Below are 23,584 nucleotides of genomic sequence, written 5' to 3' on the forward strand. Positions count from 1 at the left end.
TTAAAAATATGCTACCAAGTTCTCAATTTACATAGCATGTGTTTATCTATATTAATGTTATGAAATATCACAGGTCAGAATGCGTCCAGTTGCTAAGTCGCTCAATAAGACCAAGGTTGTAAGGGATGTACTCATGGGTAAAAATGTTGAGCTAACTTTAGGGCGAAGTCAAGTGGAAAAGGAGAGAGGTAACTATGGGATATTTTTATATTGGTGTGGACGACTTATTGAGGTAATATTTTTATTTAAGATCTGGTTAAATGATGAACTGTGATTTAATTTTATTTTTTTGTAATTTTTTTATGTTTATGCAATCTTGCATTAAGATTACGTTAATCCATAATGCTTTTCAGAAAGAAAGAAAGAATTTGGATATTAGGTCAGTGCATTTCTTGAGAGTAGGATAACTTTTTGAGATTATTTTGAGATTATCTTGTCCTTTTTTATCTTCTGATAGGAAAATATTTGTTTATGAGTATTTTTGTTTGCCTGTATATAGGCATACAAAAGAGTAGGAGCGATGGTTCGAATTGCAGATATGGGTTGTGGAATTATTGGTGTTATGGATGTCACTAATATCATGGTGAGTTTCTAAGAATTAAATTATATGCTCATAGATAGCTGCACAAATTCTTTTTCTTACAGTTTTGTATGGGTTTTCATTCTGTAATTGAAGTTATACTGACAATTAATGTAGAGTAAATTAAGCCTCCTTTAGTAGTTATGTTTGATGTTTATTAGAAGTTTAGAACAGAAATAAACTATTGGAGCTTAGCTTATATATCTCATCAACGGATGGCATGGCATGAACTAAGGAACACATTTATGGCCATTGGATGATGCAGAATGATAATGATGAAGTTTTGGTTGCAGAAACCAAGCAACGGTTCCAGGACTGTGACGCTTTTGATAAACTGGAGCAATGGTTAGGACACAAGGTTGATGAATATTGGGATGAAAATTTTGATACCCTCGAATTGGTAAGTAATTGTACTAGCTACAATTAATTGTCATATTTTGGTTTATGAAAATATATTATAATATTTGGATTTGGTACTTCCCATTTCACAAACGATCTGTATTGAGACAATTGTCTCTATGTTGATACATTTCTGTTTATAAAGACATAATGAAGCATGCTTGATGAATATGAACTGAGTTACCGGGTTCGCCCCTGGGACGCCCTGGTACGGGTCCGGGTTTGACCGGGTCTGTGGTACGGGTCCGGTTCGACCTGGGTTTGAAAAACCCAGGGTGGGTTCGACCTTGGTTGAACCCAGTCGAACCTGGGCGGACCCAGTCGAACCCGGGCGGCTGGGCGGCCCATAAAGTTAAAAAACAAAGCAAATTTTAATTTTTTTTCAATTCCGCCTTTTAAAAAGTGAAAATTATAACCTAAAAAAGACTTCTAAAACATTTTATTGACACATTTCACCTCATTTGTGTTGCAAACAAATTTTTTATGAGAGCAGGTTGAAGAAAGGTTGAACAAAATTTGGCTTCCAAGATCAAAGAGGAGGAGTTGAAGACTGATTTTAGAAGCTTCAACAAGTGTTGCAGCATCATTTCCATACATTTTCAAGCTTCCATTGGCTGCAAGAGGTAGGTTTTTAAACATTTTTTTCCAACTATTTTTGTTTCACAAATTGTCAAATATGAAACTTGAATTTTTTTTCATTATTTAGTTTTTGTTTTTGAATATGTTTATTTTATTTCTTGCCATAGGAACTAGAATGGCATCTACATCTTCCTCCATTGGCAATGAACAAATAATTGCAAAACAAAGAAATGATCCAAATTCTCCCTTATGGAAATATGTGGACATTATAAAACAACTTCCGTGAGGTGGGGGATTCCGTTGGAAATGCCATGGATGTGATATTGAATGTAATAGTTCATATTATCGAGTGGTAGGCCATTTGTGTGGAATAAAAGGAAGAGGCATCAAAAAATGCCCTGGAAAAAATGGTAAACCTATACCAGATGAGATAGTGATGAAATATATTAGGGAGCATGAGGCGGCAGAAGAGAGGGAAGCCCGCAGATTGAACCAAACCGTATCAAAGAAAACAAGGGGAATGCAAGGCCCTTCTAATCCCAGTATTGTAGTAGAAGACCACCCCTTCTTTGCCACAAATGAACCTCAAAGTGAACCACCCTTGACACGTAAAAGAACAAAGGGGCCTTTAGAAACCGCATTCCAAAATGAGAGTAGAGACAATGCTGATCAAGATATAGTAAGGTGCATTTATGCAAATGGGTTGTCATTCAATGTTGTTCGCTCCCCATATTGGAAGCAAATGATAAAAAGTGTTAATGAGGCACCAAGAGGGTATAAGGGCCCCGGTTATGAGAAGGTACGTGGAACATTATTGGAGAAAGAGGTGAAGAGGGTTGAAGATGCATTGAAACCCATAAGGGATTCATAGGTTGAGACAGGTGTAACAATTGTTTCAGATGGGTGGAAAGATGCTAAAAACCGTCCCTTGATCAATGTCATAGCGGTGTCCCCTAAAGGGGCAATGTTTTTGAGAGTTGTGGATTGTGAGGGCCAAATAAAAGATGGCCAATTTATTGCAGAAATTCTCATCTCTGCCATTGAGTCTGTGGGACCCCTCAATGTTATCCAAGTCATAACGGACAATGCAAAAAATTGTAGAGCTGCTGGTTTGTTGGTTGAGCAACGCTATGATCACATCTTTTGGACACCTTGTGCGGTACATTCACTCAATCTTATGCTACAAAGGATTGGGCAAAAAATAAAATGGATCAGAGATGTATATGCAGAGGCTGAGGACATCCAGATGTTCATCACAAACCACCACATGTCTCAAGGGATTTTTAGAACCTATTCGAATTTGGAGCTATTGAAGGTAAGTGAAATAGTAATTTAATTTTACATTTTCTGATTTTTTTGAATTTTCAATGTTAATAATATCATTGTGTAAGCTATATTGTGTATTCTTCTTTAAAGTTTGGCTTTATTTTTTAATCATTTGGCATTAATTTGTGTTATAGGTTGTTGAGACCCGTTTTGCATCAAACACAATAGTCTTAAGACGACTTGTGAAAGTTAGAGTGGCACTATGCAATATGGTGATCAACACCAATTGGATTGTATGGAAGCAAAGTAGCATTGAGAGGGCAGAAAAAATTAGGGATAGAATATTGAATGAGAAATGGTGGGATCTTGTTACATATCTCCTAAGTATCACTGAGCCCATCATGAGCATGATTTGCTATACAAACATGGATAGGCCTTGCATAGGTGAGATTTATGATGGCATTGATTCAATGCTTGAAAAAATAAAGTTCACTATAAATGAAAAAGAGAATGATCCTCAGGAGAAATTCTTCAAAGAACTGGAAGTAATTATTGTAGAGAGGTGGAATAAGATGACCACTCCTTTGCACCTTCTTGCCTATGCCTTGACACCTAAGTACTATAGCAATCAGTTTCTTGATAAACCAGGAAGGATTCCACCATGGAGAGATCTAGAAGTATCTGATGGGTATAAGGCAGCATTTCTTAGACTATATCCCGATGATGATTTGCGAGATGTTGTTACAAATGAGTTCATAGAATTCGCAAATGGGAATGGTCTAAGTGTTGATGCACTTCGTCATAGATCCAAGAAAGATGCTCATAGCTGGTGGTACTTCCATGGCACATGCTTCCAACACCTACAACCCCTCGCTATAAAAGTTTTATCACAAGTAAGTTTAATTAATTAAAATTTTAAATTTACAAGTTTTAGTTTATTTATAGTTTACTTTGTCTTCATAGGTTGCTAGTAATTTTATTTTTATCAATGTATAACTTTAATTGTTTATTTTGTCTTCATAGGTTGCTAGTTCATCTGCTTCAGAAAGAAATTGGAGCACATACTCATTCATCCACTCAGTAAAGCGCAATAGGCTACTATCAAAAAGAGCGGAGAATTTAGTATATGTGCATTCCAACCTACGTCTTCTTTCACACAAACAACATGACTACACACAAGGGGAAACAAAGATGTGGGATATAGAGCCAGAGCATACTGATTTGGATGCTCCTGCTTCTCAAATTCTTGCATTGACACTTGATGACTCGGAAATTGAGCCAACTTATAGTGCAAGTGCAAGTGGCATTGGCTCATGTAATGTCAATGTCAATGAGGAGGAGGAGGAGGAGGAGGAGGATGAAGAATTAGATGATCCATTTGATGATTAAACTTTAAGTTTATATTGTTGAAAGTTGAAACAATGATACTTGAATATTTTGTCATTTTGATATTAAACTTGATGTATATGATGCTATTATCAATTATGGTATGATCATGATGCTATGATTACAAGTTTATGTTTGTTTTGTTGTTCATATGATGCTATGTGACATGCATATTTTAATTCATGCTTATAGGCTTCACAAATATCAAAATATATATATATATAAAATTTACATGTTTTTGTACTAACGAACCCAAACCCCTTTTCAAAATTTTGCCGTACCGGCGTACCGGGTTCTTCGAACCTGAACTGAACCCGAACCCGAACCGGCAACTTAGCCAAAAAACAATGACATGTATCAAAGATTCTTTGGTCACAAATAAAAAAATAATGGATGCTGGTAACGTTTTCCATGCATCAAAGATCCTTTAACAACAAATAAAGAAATAATCAGCCTTGAGAGGATAATAGCTTCTACTTTTTATTTCAAATTCTGAACCGTTACTTCTTATGCTTCAGCAAAAGCTTTAGTAATGTCTACAGAATTTTCAGAGCTTGGATTTCTGCTTTGGTGACTTGTTTACAGTATAATGCCCTTTGTGTTAAAGGTTTCTCAAAACAGGGGTAATATATAAACTCAAGTATTCATTTTCTTGAACTGCTAACAGTACAGCTAATTCGGATTTCCCAAGTTATTGGTAAAAATTATATCTAGCATAACCATCATGGCAGACAAAAAAATATGGACTTTATTTTACTTCTTTGCTGCTTGGATTATTCTGATATTTGAACACAAGCCATCTTTGATTCTATGGGTATCCATTATACACATTTTTGTTCAGATTGCTCAGTCCAAATTCTGTAAACAAGTATCTTTGATCAGCTGGAACAATAGGTTTATAGGAATGAGCAGGGTTGTATTATGTTTGGTAAGGGATGTGCCAGCAATAGGCGGAAGCTCCCAGTATAGGTCCTGCACAGATTTAACAAACTTGCTATTCTCAAAGTTACAATTGAAGTTGTCTCTGGTGTATACTCTGACACTCCACTAGGCAATGCCTGAGCCACATAGCTCTTTGATGTGTAAGACCTTGTTATGTCTCTCATCTTGGTTTCATCACTAGTTTAATATCCGCAATGGCCACCACCTAAAATTGTATAGTGAAATAAGATTGTTATCACAAAAGCTTGCACCCTTGCTAAGCTATCAACTCAGTAACCTTGTGAAACATGGAAACAACCCCGAAGTGTGGGACCTTGCGCAAGGGGTTGAATCTCCGAAGAAGGCCGGCTTCCTTCTTCAAATAGGTGCAGGTGTTGAACCAACTCAACACTTAAAAACTAACTCCTAAGCCTATCCTAACAACTTGCAGAGGTAAAGGGAAGAGACAATTGCTTGAAATAAAAAGAGGTGATGCACCAAGAAGAGATTGTTTCTCTCCCTACCGAGATGGCACAAGGAACCAACTAAAAAAAAACCAAGAGATGCACAACTTCAATTGCATAAGTGACCAAAATGCATGTATGGAGGTTAGAATTTGCTAAGTGTTGAGGGGAGAAGGATTCCCACAAGTCACACTCAGAAAACAAGTTAACACAACATATATGGAGAGAAAAGCCACAAGACATACACCTATAATGAAGGTAAGAAAAGCATACACAACATACATAGGTTAGAAGGAGGCAAGAATGGTGATTTTCAATTAATCATAAGGCCAAAAGCCAATCTTACAGTTGCAGAAATGCAAAAATAATTACAAGTCTTTAAGAGAAGAGAAGAGCATAAGAAAGCTCAAGTCAGCAGGGAGAGAACCCTTTACAATGAGACTTAACAACCTTTATATAGAAAAATGGGTTACAATGGTGATCATGACCCCTGCATGTCAGTCTGGAAGTGCAGGGAAGTGCATGCACTTGGCTTGTACATGCAATCAACCTAGCCATACTTCAAAAGGCAATTCTGAGAAAGGTGGATTGACTAACCTTCCAAAGTCAGTCATGACAAAAGTCACCAAGCATGGCCCCGTACCTCCCTTGATGGAAATCCTGCCAAAAACATTTAATGCACCCTTGTGGTTCCACAAAAGAAAGTGCACAAGTCACCAAAACTGTCGGAGCATTTAAAGCCTTGAGTGTCGATCACGCCATACGAAAGTGTCGCCAGTCGGAAGGAAGCCCGGAGACTTTGGAAGCTCGGACTACCAAAGTGAGGAAGACAAGGGAAGGAGCAAGGAACTTCAGAACCTCGGGGTTCCGGAGTTCCGAGATAGAGAGAGGAAGAGAAGGAAAGGAACTAGGGAGAGAAGGCAAAAGGGGACTGCTCAAAGGAACTTCGGAACCTCGGGGTTCTGGAGTTCCGGGATAGAGAGGGAAAGGGCTAAAGAGAGAAGGGGAACTTCGGAACCTCGGGGTTCCGGAGTTCCCGGCAAGGATAGAAGAAAGGCTATGGAGAGGAAGGGAACTGCGGAACCTCGGGGTTCTGGAGTTCCGGGCAAAGGAGAAGCTTAAGAGGAGGCGAAGGAGAGGAAGGCTAGGAACTTAGGAACCTCGGGGTTCCGGAGTTCTGAAGAGGGAAGGAGAAAAGAGACAAGGAACTTTGGAACCTCGGTGTTCCGAAATTCCGGAGAAGGAAAGAAAGCGGCTAAGGCAAAGAACTTTGGAACCTCGGGGTTCCGGGGAAGAAAAAAGGGGGCCTAGGAACTTCCGACAAGGCAACATTTCAAACCATGATTGCTTTTCTCCTTGATCAACTAGGGTAGTGCTGGTCCATGGAACATATCTCTGATCGGTTCTCACTGATGGACTAAGGGTGTCATAAAATGACAACATTTTTGGCGATTTCTGTGGGATGCTTGCTTGCTAAGCGTGAAGTCCAGAAGCCTTGAGCATCCATTGGGCACTGAGTCATTGAAAAGACCCAAAACATGTGTGTGCCATCACTTGGAGGAAAGCTAGAAACTAGAGCGCACACCCTCTTAAGGAGAATGCGGCATGTGCATAAGCACTTATGAAAGCAAAACAACTTTTAGTCTAATATTTACAAGGTTATCAACACCCTCTTCAGAAGCAAGGCTTGAGATGAATCCCATTCACTGGGATTGGAAGAGCTTCGCCATCAAGCCTGGAGAGATGAAATGCATTGGTCTCCTTGCAAGTAGTGATGACATATGGGCCACTCCAGATAGCATCAAACTTGGAGTGTTGCCCAGCTTTGGCTCTGTTTGCAACCCACTTGAGAACTAGATCTCCCTCTTTGAAGACCCTATTAGTCGCCTTTCTGTCAAAAACTTTCTTGACCTGCCCTTGATGAGTCTCAAGTGTATGCATAGCCTTACTTCTAACCTCCTCCAGCTCCATCAGCTCAGCTAGCCTTACTGTCATGGCATCATTCGCTATTAATTCTAGTTGATGTGCTAGTTCAAGAGAGGGTAGCTCTAGGGAAGTTGGGAGTCTTTCTTCCTTCCCATATACTAGCATGAAAGGGGAGTTACCAATCGTCCTCTTAGGTGTGATCCTGTCAGCCCATAAGGCTGTCTTCAACTTAATATGCCATGCCCTCTGATTGTCTTCAATTGTCCTTTTAACTATCCTGATGAGGTTCTTGTTGGAAGATTCAGCTAAGCCGTTACCCTGAGGGTAATAGTTGGATGATGTCTTCAAGTATACACCATGCTTAACTGCCCAAGAACTGATTTGGGTTCCAACAAATGCCCTGGCATTGTTTGATATTATGGTGGAGGGGATACCGAATCTTGTCACAATTCCCTCAAGGAATTCCAACACTGAGGCCTCAGTGGCATCCCTCAATGCAACTGCCTGTATCCACCTAGTGAAGTAATCTGTTGTGGCCAAGATCCACTTATGGCTAGCACTAGAAGGTGGGTTTATCATCCCAATGAAGTCCAAATCCCATTGGGTGAATAGTTGATCTGCTTGGATGGGATGAAGAGGTAGGGCAGCTAGTCTTGCTTCGCAGAGAAGAGAGCACATATCTTGCAATTCTTCACCCATTTATGCGAGTCACTGGATAAGGATGGCCAGTAATAACCAGCCCTCATTATTTTGATAGCCGTAGTCCTTGCAGAGAAGTGGCCCCCTGAAGAGCCGTCATGGAATTCCTCTAACAATCTATTGACTTGGTTTTGCTCAATGCATCTTAGTAAGATTCCATTAGTCTTTTCAGAAAAGAGTGCCATTCACTAAGACATAGGGAATGGATTGCAACCTGAAATGCCTTCTTTTGGTCCTGCCCAGACTTTGGGGGTATCTACCTTCCATTAAGAAGATGGTCATGTCACCTACCCAACTGAATTGAGTGTTGTTTCCAGTAGGTTGATCCTCTTGTAATACAAGGGCGACCTCTGAAGTAGTCTCAGAAGATGAGACAAGTTGTTCACATAGGCCCCTATCTCTTACAAGCTTTGTGATCTTGATATTGATGTCATACTCCATGACCTTGGTTATCCACCGAGCCCTCTTCTCACTGATGTCCTTGTTTAGAAGGAAATCCTTGACACTTGCATGCGGAACTAAGAGCTGGATCTTGTTGCTGGACAACATGTGTCCGAACTTTTTTAATGCCCTTACAACAGTGAGGACTTGCTTTTCTACATAGCTATACTTAAGCTCATAGTCCTTTAGCCCTTCACTAAAGAAAGCGATAGGTTGCTCCAACTTGTTGTCGTTTAGCTGAGATACTGGATTCTCCTCCGAAGGTATAGAGGATAAAATCCCTTTCATAATTAGGATTGACAAGGGTAGGGGCCTGAACAATTGCTTGTTTGATCTCTTCAAAACTGGCCCTTCCCTCCTTGGTCCAACTGAAAGCCAAGTTTTTCTTCAACATGGAAGTGAGGGGTTTTATCATGGTGGCAAGGTTGGGAATGAATCTCCTCACAAAGTTGATCCTACCAAGGAAACTTTGCAATCCTTTCTTGTGATTGGGGAGTGGAAGAGAAAGAATAGCCTCCACTCGCTCTAGATCAATGGTCAAACCCTCCTTGGATACGATGTGTCCTAGCAATCTTCCTTGATCAGTAGCAAATGCACACTTGCTAGGGTTCAAGGACACACCATACTCCCTGCATTTCATGAAAACCTGCTCAAGTTGACCAAGATGGTCAGCTGCATGCTTCAAATAAACATTTATGTCATCAAGGTATACAAGCACAAACTTTGTTAATACACCCTTGAAGGCCATGTCCATTGCTCTTTGGAATGTGGTACCGACATTGGTTAGCCCAAAGGGCATTTTACAATAAGCGTAGGTAGCCCACTTAGTAGTAAATGCAGTCTTGTATTGGTCTGATTCTTGGACCAAGATCTGATTTTAGCCTGAATACCCATCCAAGAATGAAAATCTTTCTGAGCCATTGACATTTTGGAGAATCTACTCCATAGAGGGAAGGGGATAGTGATCCTTGAGGGAGGCTCTATTGAGATCCCTAAAGTCTACACAGCCTGATTTCCCCATTCTTCTTTCTTACAGGGACAAGGTTGGCCACCCAAGAGGAGTGCTTGATAGGGAAGATGATATTGGCTTCTATGAGCTTGGTCAACTCCTTCCTCATTAGTAGCTCAATCTTGGGGTTTGTTGGCCTTTGCTTTTGTCTAACTGGCTTTGCATCTTGGTTTATCTCTATAGTATGTTGGGCTAAGCTAGGGTCAAAACCCTTCAAGTCTTCATAGGTCCAAGCAACTATGTCATCATATTGTTGGCAAAGCTCAACAAAGGCCTCTTGCTCGGTTGAGGAACACACCTTGCCCAAGTTCAAGGACCTACCCTTAGCAACAACAACTGGCTTGTAATCACCCCTCTTTGCAGCCAAGTTCATTTTCTTCTTCAACTGATCATCCGAGTTGAAAATGCCTTCCAAGGTAACTACACCTTTAGGCAACTTATTGGAGTTGAGTTGCATGATTTGATCTCCATACCAGTCTTGCAGCTTAGACTGATTTTTAACAGAAAACTCTGCTTTATTTTGCAAGAAGTTGACGATCTGCTGATCGCTTTCGAACACTTGCCAATTCACTTGATTGTCTGGGACAATAGGCCTCACAACAAGCCTGATGTGTTGCTCCTTCTCACTTGCAATATGCGCTGGTATGTCGAACTGAGCACCAACTGCTGCAAGCCTATTAGTATGCTTGTTCTGACCCCTAGGAATGCTCTGGATATTGAAGGCCTCAAATCCTTCAATCAAATCCCAAACCCTGTGTTTGTATGATTTGAGCAGGTTGTTCTTTGCTATACTTTGGGCTCGGATGTGTTTAACAACCAACTCACTATCTCCAAATACTTGCAAAGATCTGATCTTTCTGCTTTGTGCAAGTTGGAGACCTTGGATCAAGGCTTCATACTCGGCGACATTGTTAGTGCAACCAAATTGAAGCCTAAAAGAGAAGAAGTATTTCTCCTGCTTAGGAGACACAATCATTATCCCGGCACTTGCACCATTCTTGTTTCTTGAACCATCAAAAAACATGTTCCATAACCCCTCTGAGTCTCCTTGTGTCTTGACGAGGTTAGGGATAGGAGTATCCTCTTCATGAATACAATAGGTGCCAAGCCCAGTCTCTTCAGTCTCAGCTAATGGATCAAACTAAAAAGCATTGGCCCATTCGTCCAGCAAGCAATCAGGGACCTCCTACAAAAGAGTAGCAGGCTCACGGACAGCACATTTCTCCCCCTCTTCATGCAAGTGCAATTCATGTTTATAGGGCTGGGGGTGTAGGGCTCTATGTGGTTTTGGGCAATGGGTTCTGCCCTTATGGTTACCTTGGTACCATACCTTGTTCAAAATAGCATATGGGACCAGTCAAAAGACAGGTACCCACCTATCTTGGCTGTGAAGTCTCTAGACAGGCAGATGGCAAAGAAGGTAGGGAGGTTGATGATCGATACGTCTTGCAAGACAGTGAAACCAGGGCATGCATGCAAGGTTAACTTCAATTTTTTTACCACCCCTACTGTCTTAATAGAAGTGCCATCTAATTGGACCACCCCTTTGGTCACGGGTTCATATTCTATGCCAAGAAGATCAGCTACCTTCTTAGGCATGACTAAGCTATTGGCCCCTGAATCTATCATGCAGTTGTGAACCAAGTTATTTCCTATGATTAAGGAGAGATAGAAGGGGGGACACTTGCTGATCTTGCTTGAATCTTCCTCCTCCTTGGGTTGCACCAAACTGGTGGAGGCTGCCCTTTCTCTGACTGCTGCCTCATCACCTGACTGATTTGCATCCTTCAGTGCCTCCTTAAGAAAATCCCTTTGAGATGGGATTGAAAGGGCCTCCCACATAGTGACGTTGAGGTTGGCCTTCTTCATTTGATCAACTATGTTGAAAGGAGCACCGGCTGACTTTAGAGGCTCCTTTGAGGCTACAAGGTTTGCCTTTGCTCTTTCGACGACTTGGGCCTCCTCCTACCTCTTGCTCCCTTGTATGGTATTCTGGCTTGTATCATGGACAACTACATTGGGTGTTAGAGCTTGGGTTGATGTTGAAGGTGAGGCAGCCTCCATGGCTCTCTTCTTTGACCTTGCATACTGCAGCATGAACTCACCATTTGTTTGGTTCAAACCACAAAATTCTGCCTCCTGCCAATTGACGAAGGTAGAGTCTCCTTGTAAGTGAGCTTGAGTGCCAACACTAGGCTGATTTGGGTCATAATGTTGGCCAGGAGTGGTCGGCTCATCCTGCACTACGAAGGTTTGGACAAACCCTCCATTTTGGCATGCGCCTTTGTTGTGTGGCTGATTACATGGTTGACACCAATCTTGCTCTTGGGTGAGGTTATTTTCCATTGGGACTATCGCCTTTGAGTTGCTTGTTGTTGTGGGGTTCACACTATTCAATGGCCTGGCATTGCTCCATTGGTGTTGCCCTTGAAAGGCTGGCCTATTCTGCTGATAATTCTGACCTTGTGCTTGGTAAGGTCTGCTACACTGAGTTTGCTACCTCTTTAGTGTCACCAACTCATTGCTAAAGCTTTGCAATAGAGCCTTGACCTCATGGAGCTCATTGGAGCATGTAGAGGGTGTGGATGGTTGACTTGCAAGTGCCATGGGAATAGGAGCCAAGGTGGGTTGTTGAGTAGGAGCCTTTGGGAAGAGAGGCATTGGAGGCCTTGGAGCTATCTTCCTAGCCTGATCAAACAATTTTCTGCTCTTATGGCTATGTCATATGCACCTGGTAGAGAGGCTCCATCCATTGATTGGATCGTACAGCTATATCGCTGTTGAGAGCTCTAAGATAATACAAGAAGGCATGATTTGGGGATGGCTTCACTAGAGAAGGAATTCTATTCCATGGTTTATGGAATTTGAAATTGAAGTCTCCCATGAACTCATGGGGTGCCCTCTTGATTGTAGTCAACTGCTCTACAAGTGATAGGTGATCACTTTTGTCTTCGAAATGGTTGCACAACCTCTCCCCCAATTCGTCCCAATTGTGAATGGAGCTAGATGGCAACCCTCTATACCACTGCAAGGCTTTGCCTTTCAAAGATGTGGCTAATAGTCTGACAGCAACATCATCCTGAGTGATATTATGGATGGAGCAGATGTTTGCAATGTCTTGAATATGCTCAATGGGCGTAGTAGCTGTTTCACCAGTGAAGTATGGTATACTCTTCAATGCAGCCACTGGTATGTCATTCCATTGAGTCAAGATAAGGGGACTCCCCCCATTGAAGGTAACAAAGACTTGATTTCTTGCCATGTGAAACAATGGTCTATTGATATGAGTGGTGGGAGCCCTTGATAGCAAAGGCCTTGCAAATGGAGTAGAATGAGACCTGGGAGATGGAGTGTTTACAACCTTGACACCCCTGACTGGTGACAATGAAGGCCTGCCTCTCCGCCTTCTAGAGCTTGCAGATGGGAGCTCTACGAATTGGAAACTGCCTCTAGAAGGCGCCCTTGTATGAATTTTGGGCATGCAATTTGCAACCGACCTCGGAAGTTCGGAGGTCCGAAGTTGCGGAGTATGACCACTTCAGCACCTCGGGAGCTCGGAGGTCCGGAGTGAGGAAGTTCGGGAGATCGGAACCTGGAGGTTTTGGGTGTTCGGGCCTAAGCACCTCGGAACCTGGGGGTTCCGTACTTACGGAGTGAAATGGCTTTACTAACCTCGGAACTTGGGGGTTTTGAACTTCCGGGGTAAGTAGAGCTGCGAACTCTGTGTGAACAAGAACTAGTCCTTGAGCAAAGTCGCCAAGTGCTTGAAGATGTCTGCCCCTAAAGGCTAAAACACTAAGAATTAGCACTAAATCCTTAGCATGTGAATTGAATAAAGTCCCACCGGACGTGCCAAAAATTGTTATCACAAAAGCTTGCACCCTTGCTAAGCTATCAACTCAGCAACCTTGTGAAACATGGAAACAACCCCGAAGTGTGGGACCTTGCGCAAGGGGTTGAATCTCTGAAGAAGGCCGGCTTTCTTCTTCAAATAGGTGCAGGTGTTGAACCAACTCAACACTTAAAAACTAACTCCTAAGCCTATCCTAACAACTTGCAGAGGTAAAGGGAAGAGAGAATTGCTTGAAATAAAAGGAGGTGATGCACCAAGAAGAGATTGTTTCTCTCCCTATCGAGATGGCACAAGGAACCTACTAAAAAAAACCCAAGAGATGCACAACTTCAATTGCATAAGTGACCAAAACACATGTATGGAGGTTAGAATTTGCCAAGTGTCAAGAGGGGAGAAGGATTCCCACAAGTTACACTCAGTTGACATGTTAACACAACATATATGGAGAGAAAAGCCACAAGACTCACACCTATAATGAAGGTAAGAAAATAATACATAACATACATAGGTTAGAAGGAGGCAAGAATGGTGATTTTCAATTAATCATAAGGCCAAAAGCCAATCTTACAGTTGCAAAAATGCAAAAATAATTACCAGTCTTTAAGAGAAGAGAAGAGCATAAGAAAGCTCAAGCCAGCAGGGAGAGAACCCTTTACAATGAGGCTTAACAACCTTTATATAGAAAAATGGGTTACAATAGTGATCATGACCCCTACATGTCAGTCTGGAAGTGCAGGGAAGTGCATGCACTTGGTTTGTACATGCAAGCAACCTAGCCATACCTCAAAAGGCAATTCTGAGGAAGGTGGATTGACTAACCTTCCAAAGTCAGTCATGACAAAAGTCACCAAGCATGGCCCCATACCTCCCTTGATGGAAATATTGCCAAAAACATTTAATGCACCCTTGTGGCTCCACAAAAGAAAGTGCACAAGTCATCAAAACTGTCGGAGCATTTAAAGCCTTGCGTGTCGATCACGCCATCCGGAAGTGTCGCCAGTCGGAAGGAAGCTCGGAGACTTCAGAAGCTCGGACTCCTGAAGTGAGGTAGACAAGGGAAGGAGCTAAAGGAAAGGAACTTCGGAACCTTGGGGTTCTGGAGGAACTAAGGAGAGAAGGCGAAAGGGGAAAGAACTTCGGAACTTCGGGGTTCCGGAGTTCTGGGGAATTGCTCAAAGGAACTGCGGAACCTCGGGGTTCCGGAGTTCCGGGATAGAGAGGGAAAGGGCTAAAGAGAGAAGGGGAACTTCGGAACCTTGGGGTTCTGGAGTTCCGTGCAAGGATAGAAGAAAGGCTATGGAGAGGAAGGGAACTTCGGAACCTCGGGGTTCTGGAGTTCTGGGGGAAAAGAGAGAAAGGCTAAGGAGAGGAGGGGCTAAGCTAGGGAAAGAACTTCTGAACCTCGGGGTTCCAGAGTTTCAGAGAAGGAAAGAAAGCGGCTAAGGCAAAGAACTTCGGAACCTCGGGGTTCTGGAGTTCCGGGGAAGAAAAAAGGGGGCCTAGGAACTTCCGACAAGGCAACACTTCAAACCATGATTGCTTTTCTCCTTGATCAACTGGGGCAGCGCTGTTCCATGGAACATATCTCTGATCGGTTCTCACTGATGGACCAAGGGTGTCATAAAATGACAACAATGATGTTGAAGAGTTCAATCATGGTCAAAAATTTACACAGAACCCAACTGAGCAATGCATACATAATTGTAGAGGATGAATGCATTTCTCTATATTTGTTAATTATTTATGATCAGTTAATTTAAGCCAAAAAAATTACAGAAGGGTTTGTGCCCCCTATAAATTAGACTTCTTTGTGAAAGTTCAATCCGTCTGAGAAGCTTTATTGATTTCTGATTCTGCTGAGGACTTCTAAAACTTTTACTAATTGACAGCCTCTTCAAAGGAGTTCGTTGTGATTGAGTAACATGAAGCAAGGTGGGATAATCTATCCATAGTCAACAAGAACACTTGCAATATAGACCTGATACAGAATTATTACCAGATACATTTTTAAATTGACTAAGTATATAGCTTGCAAAGTTTTTTCATAAATTGTTGATGTGAAGGAATGTAAATCAGAATTATCATCTCATGGTGGATGTTCAATGTGAAACTGATCACATATTTGATGAAGAGTGTAATGGCAGTATCATAGTTCTCAAATATCAAGTGCCTAAATCCTGCCTCGGACCTTACATCAACCTAATCAATTGAAAAGAGAAGAGATCATTGTCATGTCACATCCCATAACCAGCACTTGAAAGTTGAAACAGTGCAAGATAGCTTGTGGGCACAAACCATAGCGAGCGGTCATTCTCATTGGGGACAGTCCACTTGTACAAGAAAATAGAAAACAACTAAACTAACAAATGATTTTTGAATAGTTCTTTATTGAAAAGAATCCAAGGCCTCACCTTCTAAGTTCATTCCGATCATCAAAGAAAACAACTGCCTCGCTCTGGTCTGAAATTTCATATTCCTCCATTATGAATTTCCGTTGAATACTAACAAAATCAATAAGCTGTTTCCTTGAATAATATCTGCAATTTGGATCAGCACATATATTCCTTCAAATGGATGGCAAGGGGTAACTGGTATTATAGGCTTGTTGGACATGGCTTGCTTCAACACCCATGTAGAGTGACCTTTGAAAGCACAGATTTCTATTATCAGATCTGGCTTTAACCACCTTGTAATGAAATAGAGAGGAAAAATGTAGTAAAAATCCATAGCAAACATATTGTTTCTATAGGTCTGGTATGTTAGATGTGTAGTGATTCATTTGATGTGTGAAAAGGGTGCAAAAAGCCTGTGATTTGGCCCGGAGTCTCCAAAACAATGTGATGAATGAAAGAATGTCTCACTGTTTGACTCACTTTCTCTCCGCATCCTGCTGTGCAATTGTTGTCTTCCTCAGAATTCGCTGATTGGATATTTGATGGTCATTGGTCAGTGTCAGATGCATTGTACAGTACATTAAAAAAGTGTTAAAAGACATGCTTGGTACAGATTATTTATATGGTAGTCCTCCCTTTCTGCACCATTGATTCCACACTATAGATGTACTGGTTGCAAAGCTTTTCTCCATATGGGAATGCCTATCGGCCTGGTAATCAGAAGCCAAGAAAGTTAATCCTTGATTGGCTCCTCTACCATTTCTTGGCCATGTCCTTCAGATAATGACTTTTGCGTTCAAAGAATGGGATGCCACAAATGTGCTAGAACCTACATCATGAGAATGATTTTGATGCAAGGAAGATTAAAATTGTATGTAACTTATTGATACCTATATTTATATGGTAGTCCTCCCTTTCCGCACCATTGATTCCATACTATAGATGTACTAGTTGCAAAGCTTTTCTCCGTATGGGAATGCCAATCGACATGGTAATCAGTAGCCAAGAAAGTTAATACTTGATTGGCTCTACCATTTCTTGGCCATGTCCTTCAAAAGATAATGTCTTTTGCTTTCCAAGAATGGGATGCCACAAATGTGCTAGAACCTACATAATGAGAATGATTTTGATGCCAAGATTATTAAAATTTTATTTAACTTATTGATTCTAGAAGCTATTCATTTAACTACTTTTGATGCTTATCCTATTTTAAAGGCTGAATATCTTCCTCCACTTATGATGCTTAAAGGCTGACTATCTTCCTTAACCATTTCTTTCCATGTCATGTCTTTTGTATATGTGTTTTCCATCAAAGTCAATTGAAGGATCATATCCTTAACAAATGCGGACAATGATATCTTGAATTCATCACAAGCATACTAAAATGTGGTTTCTTTTTGCACTTAGTGTAATGAGTGATTTTTTCTTTTCTTTACTCATTTGTTACATAGTGCATTAAACTTTGTGTACGCTCACACCTTTTGTGCTCAAATGCAGAGGGACAATAGCAAAAGCTACACACCTGACCACAAATTAGTTCAATGTAATAGATGGCGAATATATGATCCAAATTTCAATGCAGAAAATTTATCTGCTGATTGGTATTGTTTTGGTTTTAATCTTGTTTTTGGTTATTCATTTTTTGGTTTGATTCTTTACATGTTTTTTTCTCACTTACTAAATATTTGTTTGACACTTCAGGTGCTGTTTTATGCCTCCTTTCAAAGGCTTGTGTGATACTCCTGAACAAGGTCTACCGTTTATGTGATAGGCCAAATGTTCTTTTGGTAGCTTTGCAAATGCTCGGTGTAGGAAATGAATCTAACACCATGAACCATTTCAAGTAGTCCAGACTTTGTTATTAGACCAGTTTTGAAAATTATATACAAAATAAATTAGTGTTTTTGTTTTGTTTTAAAAAATAATATGGTTGATCCGCGAGTCAAACTTATTTCAAATGACTACGTGATTGTACAGTTCTACTACTAGCAAGAAGGGTAAGTTTCTGAGCACTCAAACATATGAATAGTGAATTCCACCATGGAAGAGGGGTATTCACTTTCTTCCTTTTGTGTCTAGGATATGTGTTGTAAAATGCTAAATACTTTGTTTTGTTTCAAAGTTTATTTTATTTGAGTTTTTGGAGGATAAGATCCTTTGTGACTACCAAAGGATGCTTGGGGATTTATATAGTTTTGATTTCATTTTGTGATTATTTTGTCATTGATTTAGCATTTTGGTTGTATACTTTTTGTTAGTTCACTCTGCAGAAGTCATATGCATGCCTGACATACATATTTTTCAAAAAATTATAAACAGAAGTAACACTACAAAAAATTGGTAAGAACAATAATCTTAAGCATTTTGTTTAGTAATTTGAATGTCAACGAATGAGAAAATGCTATAAGTGGAACCTTGAAAACATGAGCTTTCTACATCTGTGATTGCTATTTCGATCACACATTATAACAAGATTTTTAACTTTTGTTCTGAAAACTATGCAATGAATACCAAGTTAACTATGCACATGCTGTCAAGAAGGCATATTCAGAGTCATTATGGAGATGGGTTCGTGCTTGATGTGAAAACCACTCATGAAATATCAGATTAGAACTTAGTCACATGAATGCCATTCATATGCAAGTGCTTGACATGAATTCCGATTTTAATTTTAAATCATAATTGTTATATTACGTCTGGGAAAGAGTGGCATATCCACCTTTTATGATTTGTCTTGTAGGCACCAAATGTTGAAAACAATATGTTCATAATATTCTAGAGATTCTATGCAAATTAAAAAATTTGATATTTTCATATTAAATTTGCTTGCAAAAGATATGGACTCCAAAAAAAAAGCAGAGCTTAGAATTATTAACAGTGGTGGCTTTGTAATCAACTTTGGTGAATGCAAAATTGCAAGGCTTGTTTTGTGATAAATGGTTGGTTTATGATCAACATTGGCAAAACCATAGTTGATAGGATGGTTTTGCAATCGACTTTTGTTAGAAGAGGTGAATTTGTCCTAGGTAGAAAAATATGCAGATTATAAATGAAAGGGGGGGTCAAATTTTAGGGGATGTGCTGACAATTAGAGGTTGTACCTTGGAGCTCATAAGAGGAAGTCTTATAGAATTTTATGAACATTATTGAAGCTCAAACAAATGAGAGGACAAACAGAGGTTGTACCTTAAGAAGTAGAAGCTAAAGTAGATTGAAGGTGAACAAGAGGATTTCAATATCTTGTTTTGGAGTATAATTTTTGATAAGAGTAGTTGCTCTCATCAATTGGGTTTTCACCGCTTATAAGGGGTTTCCTAGCTAAACAATTGTGTTATAATCGGTGCTTAAACTCATCTCAAGGTGTGCATGTTGTAAAGGAGCAATCATGAAAAAATCAAAAGAAAAATATGGAAGACTTAAGAAAGCCACGATTTAGTTTTGGGAAAAAAATAGAGATCTTTAGAAAAAAATGCATCATTTGAATAGAAGAGTTGCAAGATAAGTGTAAGAAATTGCAAGAAGAGTTGACAAAGAAGAATAAATACTATTAAAACTAAAAAGAGAAAGAAGAGTCTACAAAAAGAAAAAAAAAGTGGACCAACCCTTTCTCAAGAATATGTTACTCCAATGATTTGAAATCTAATGATTGTTTGAAAGGATGAGACTTGATTGAAAGAACCTAGAGGATTTACTTAATAAACCAATGACATAGTATATGCATTTATAGGGTAATCATAAACACTTTTACAAATACTAGTATAATTAAAATATTTTTTTCTTTAAAATAAATTTCCTATCTGTTTTTTAAAGATTTTTTTTTGACATTTCCTTGTTTCTACCTACTAACTTGTGGTGCTGCCCACACTTACATTAGGCTTAAAACTAGTATTGATTATCATTGTATACATTTTTTATAAACACTTTACTACCTTGTACACATGCTTCCTAACCTACAATACTTACTTATCCCTTTCTTTTTAATAATACAAAGGGGGCTACTTTTGGTTATTTAAAAATCCTCAATATGCATGCAAAAGATAAATTATTGATTTAGTGGTGAATCTCTTAAGGTAAAGATGGCCAAAGAATACTCTAGCTCGCCATGGTGTAGGAATGAATCCTATTTGAGGAACTTGGTGTAATGTCCTTCAATTAAAATTTAATTTTGTAAACTAAATGTCAATTCTAATATTTCTCGAGGATTCAAAGGGAGAATCGCCAGGGAAACAATTTCTAAGTAAATTTAATACATGGACTCAATTTTTTTTTTTTTTTTCAAAATTGTTGAAATGGATAAAATAAATATTAAAATATTATTTAAATCCTCAAATAGGGCATTGATTTCCTCTAAGGAGCAGTTGTAACTCCTAAAATACTTTGACATATCTATAACATTTTTTTTATGACAACTTATAAATAAGGAGTTACAATTAATCATTTTGGCAAATAGGGACATGTAATGAGCTAACAAACAATGAGGGAGTTGCAAAAATTAAATTTGGTAAGAGCATCTCCATTATAATATTGTATAACCATTTTTGTAATGTTTGTGAGGCATTTTGATTCACTAAAAATAGCCAAGATTCAAGTGGGGTTGCTTCTAGTTTGAGCACCTATGTTCATCTATGGAACACGAGGAAGAAAAACACCTCTTTCGATTTTGTGATTGGAGCATGAAACACTTTGGCTTTCTAAAGACAATTTCATCTAGAGTTTGCATATATGCTGAAGGATTGCCAATTGTTTCAATTGTTGCAGAATTGTGTAGAAGGGAGCTCGAACATATGGAGTTTGTTTAAGATTTCATAATTATTATAATTGTTAATTTATTCTAATAGTTTGTTGTACACTTTATTAATATAAATCAGCTCCAAATTTTTTGTGAAGTTTCAACTTATGTGTGCAAATATTGTCCATCCTTTTGTCATATTTTTTGTGAGCAAATCAATGAATAAATAAAAAAATCATTTCTTGTATGCTCTCACCTCACCTTAATAGGATCTTAATTATCAAAAAGTGATAAGATATTAAAAATTTATGTGCTTTATTATAGGGGTATCAAAGCATTGATCTTGCTAATATGCAACGTATACAAATTTTTGATGCGAGAGAAATTGAATTTCTTCATTTTTTATGCATGTCCTAAATCATGTGAGGATTCTCGAGATCTCTAACAAAAAGGAAAATAACATATCTTACTCAAAATAAATTAATGAAAATGTAGAGTAATCAAGATAGATTTATCAAGCTTCTCGTACAAATGATTGTTTGCTGTTATATCTGATAAATTAAGTACAAGAAATAATAATACAAATGATAATGCATACCGGACATGATAGTAAAATATATCTTCCTTGGTAGTACACAACATATTTAAAGGACTTGACAGTTGCCAAGAGGAACACAACCGTCAACCAATTGATACATTAACTACCTGAGAGTGACAACCCACTTAATACAAACAATTTATACATTGGCAGATAACAAATATTATCAAATATAACCATAGGCATTTTATGCCAACTACAACATCCCCCCAAAAGAAAAAGTCGTCTTCCAGACGACAAGTAAACATCAAGTAATATTCGGGAAAACTAATGATAGACAATGACTTGGATTGGACAATCCCAACTTGTAGTGTACCTGCCAAATCAAATGGGTGTTTGGGGGCAATACCCCCAATGGAGGTCCGAGGGCAACACATGATTTTCATGATTTTTTAAGATGCCAAAAACAATGTTGATGAAGCCATAAAATAGAGATTTCGCATATACCACATGCTTTTGACCACGTATGACTCCCCTCACCACAAGTACGACAGATCATATGCATCACATACAATCTGATACAAATTACATACGGTCTGCTCTTCGGCACGTATGGACCGCACACCTATGTGCCTGTACGGTTCAATGACTGACCTGTGTGACCTAAGCTTGTCCTTATGTACAACCAAATCTGGATGCACTCTTCGTCAGGTTTGATGCTCCTCATGTACAGTTCCATACAGCTTGATCCCTTTGATGTACATACAACCTTCCACCTGTGCCAATGTCCATACGACTATGTTATTCATGTATAGGTTGATGGTGTTCACATACAACTCTTTTATTGCAACCCTGTACAATGTACCAGTTCTTCCTCTATGCGATATGGATTCCTTTGTGTATGGCCTAACCTCTACGTATGGCTTGACTTATGTGTATGGCTTCTTCATTGAGGCATACAGTCTTCATTTCTTTTGTTTGTGTAGCGTACCTCCTAGCATGTGCGGGTCTTATGATACCTCCCTGTGCGGTACCTATTTCTTCTCCATGTACGACACCTATTCTTCCTTATATGACATGTTCAACTTGATGCATGTGTCATACGAATTCACTTTGTATAGATCTATCTCATTCGGACACCGTATGTGCCTCTTCAATCGTCGTGCGGATCCCTTGTACGAATTTGTTTCCTTTAGACACCGTATGTGCCTCTTCAATCGCCATACAGACCCCTTGTACGGATTTGTTTCTTGTAGCCACCGTATCAAATTTTTTAGATGTAATGAAAACTCCTCATATGGTTGAACTCATACGGACTTCCCTTCCCTTATGACATACGAATGAAGACTTCTTCATCTATCTACAATTCCATACAAATGAAGCACTCTCCAATTGTCTATGATTCTGTCTGGTTGTTGTGCCTGTATGGTAAATGACCTACTCCTTGCATGACCCCTTCTTACCTTCTCTACAGTGCACAAAAATAGCCTCATGGTCAATCTTTGTGCTCTCTGTATGGTGTATGGAATTCTTGCGATGTGTTCTTGTCTTTGCCTATACAGTTCCTTTTGTTTTACTTTTTCTTTCAATTTCATGTTTTTAATAGTACACTGTACAATTTGACTCCGTACAAGTATGATTTCCTTTCGTGCAAGCTCCCTTGTTTGTACGACCTCTATTCTTTGTTCATGGGCTTTTCCCTTCCACTTTCCATCTCCATACTACCAGATGTATCATTCATAACTTTACATGCTTTCATCGGTTGTTGTTCACCAGGAGTTGTAGCTTAAAGAAAATTACATGTTGATGAAAATACCTCATAGTCCTCCATTTGCCAGTGGAATAGTCCATTCAAGAAACTCGTCTCATCTTTATAACAATCTTCTAGTTTGATCACCCCTTCATCATTGGATTCCATTCTTTTCCTCCCTTCGTCCATACCTAACTCTCCACACTCGAACTTTGAGTCAGAGGATGCCAGTTCTTCACTCACCCCCTGGTTCCTGAAATTGATGATGTACTTTCTCCCATCACTCTCGATTGAGTGTGTTCCAATTCCAATTATGATTTTCCTTGGCTCTAATCAACCAACCCCTCCCAAGGAGTGCATCGTACACCTTCTTTTGCAATGGGATGACTATGAAGTCCAAGAAATAATTTTGTGTCCCAATCATTACTTTTTGTGCCATCAATGTTCCCAACAGCTCGATGTCGTGCTGGTCGACACCTACCAAGTGGAAGTTTGGTGGCCAAAGTATCGACTTCTTGAGACATTTCCAAGTTTCCTCCGACAACACATTAAATCCTAAGCCCCCATTGATGATGGTATTAGCCAACTTTTGGCCCATTATTTCCATCTCCACAACAACTGACTTCCTCCCGATGCTCACCATCAACAATA

At 39.5% G+C, this 23,584-nt stretch overlaps 1 protein-coding gene across 14 annotated transcripts in view; it reads left to right on the forward strand.

Annotated features, from left to right (window-relative positions):
* Positions 1 to 18,108, forward strand: part of LOC131041428 (uncharacterized) — a 42,742-nt gene extending 24,634 nt beyond the window's left edge. For 10 of the 14 annotated variants that reach the window (XM_057974525.2, XM_057974518.2, XM_057974519.2 and 7 more), the window contains 5 exons: positions 74 to 232; positions 500 to 583; positions 846 to 980; positions 17,414 to 17,517; positions 17,618 to 18,108. In XM_057974525.2, coding sequence (XP_057830508.2) covers positions 74 to 232; positions 500 to 583; positions 846 to 980; positions 17,414 to 17,517; positions 17,618 to 17,684 — 549 coding nt within the window. In that variant the 3' untranslated portion in view covers positions 17,685 to 18,108. Of the gene's footprint in view, positions 1 to 73; positions 233 to 499; positions 584 to 845; positions 981 to 1,472; positions 1,603 to 17,413; positions 17,518 to 17,617 lie in introns of those variants that run through there. The other 4 variants (XR_009105031.2, XR_009359467.1, XM_057974530.2 and 1 more) reach the window with 4 other exon arrangements.
* The last annotated feature ends 5,476 nt before the right edge of the window (positions 18,109 to 23,584 follow it).

Source organism: Cryptomeria japonica, chromosome 11 (assembly GCF_030272615.1).
Source record: "Cryptomeria japonica chromosome 11, Sugi_1.0, whole genome shotgun sequence".
In the NCBI taxonomy this organism is placed as follows: domain Eukaryota; kingdom Viridiplantae; phylum Streptophyta; class Pinopsida; order Cupressales; family Cupressaceae; genus Cryptomeria; species Cryptomeria japonica.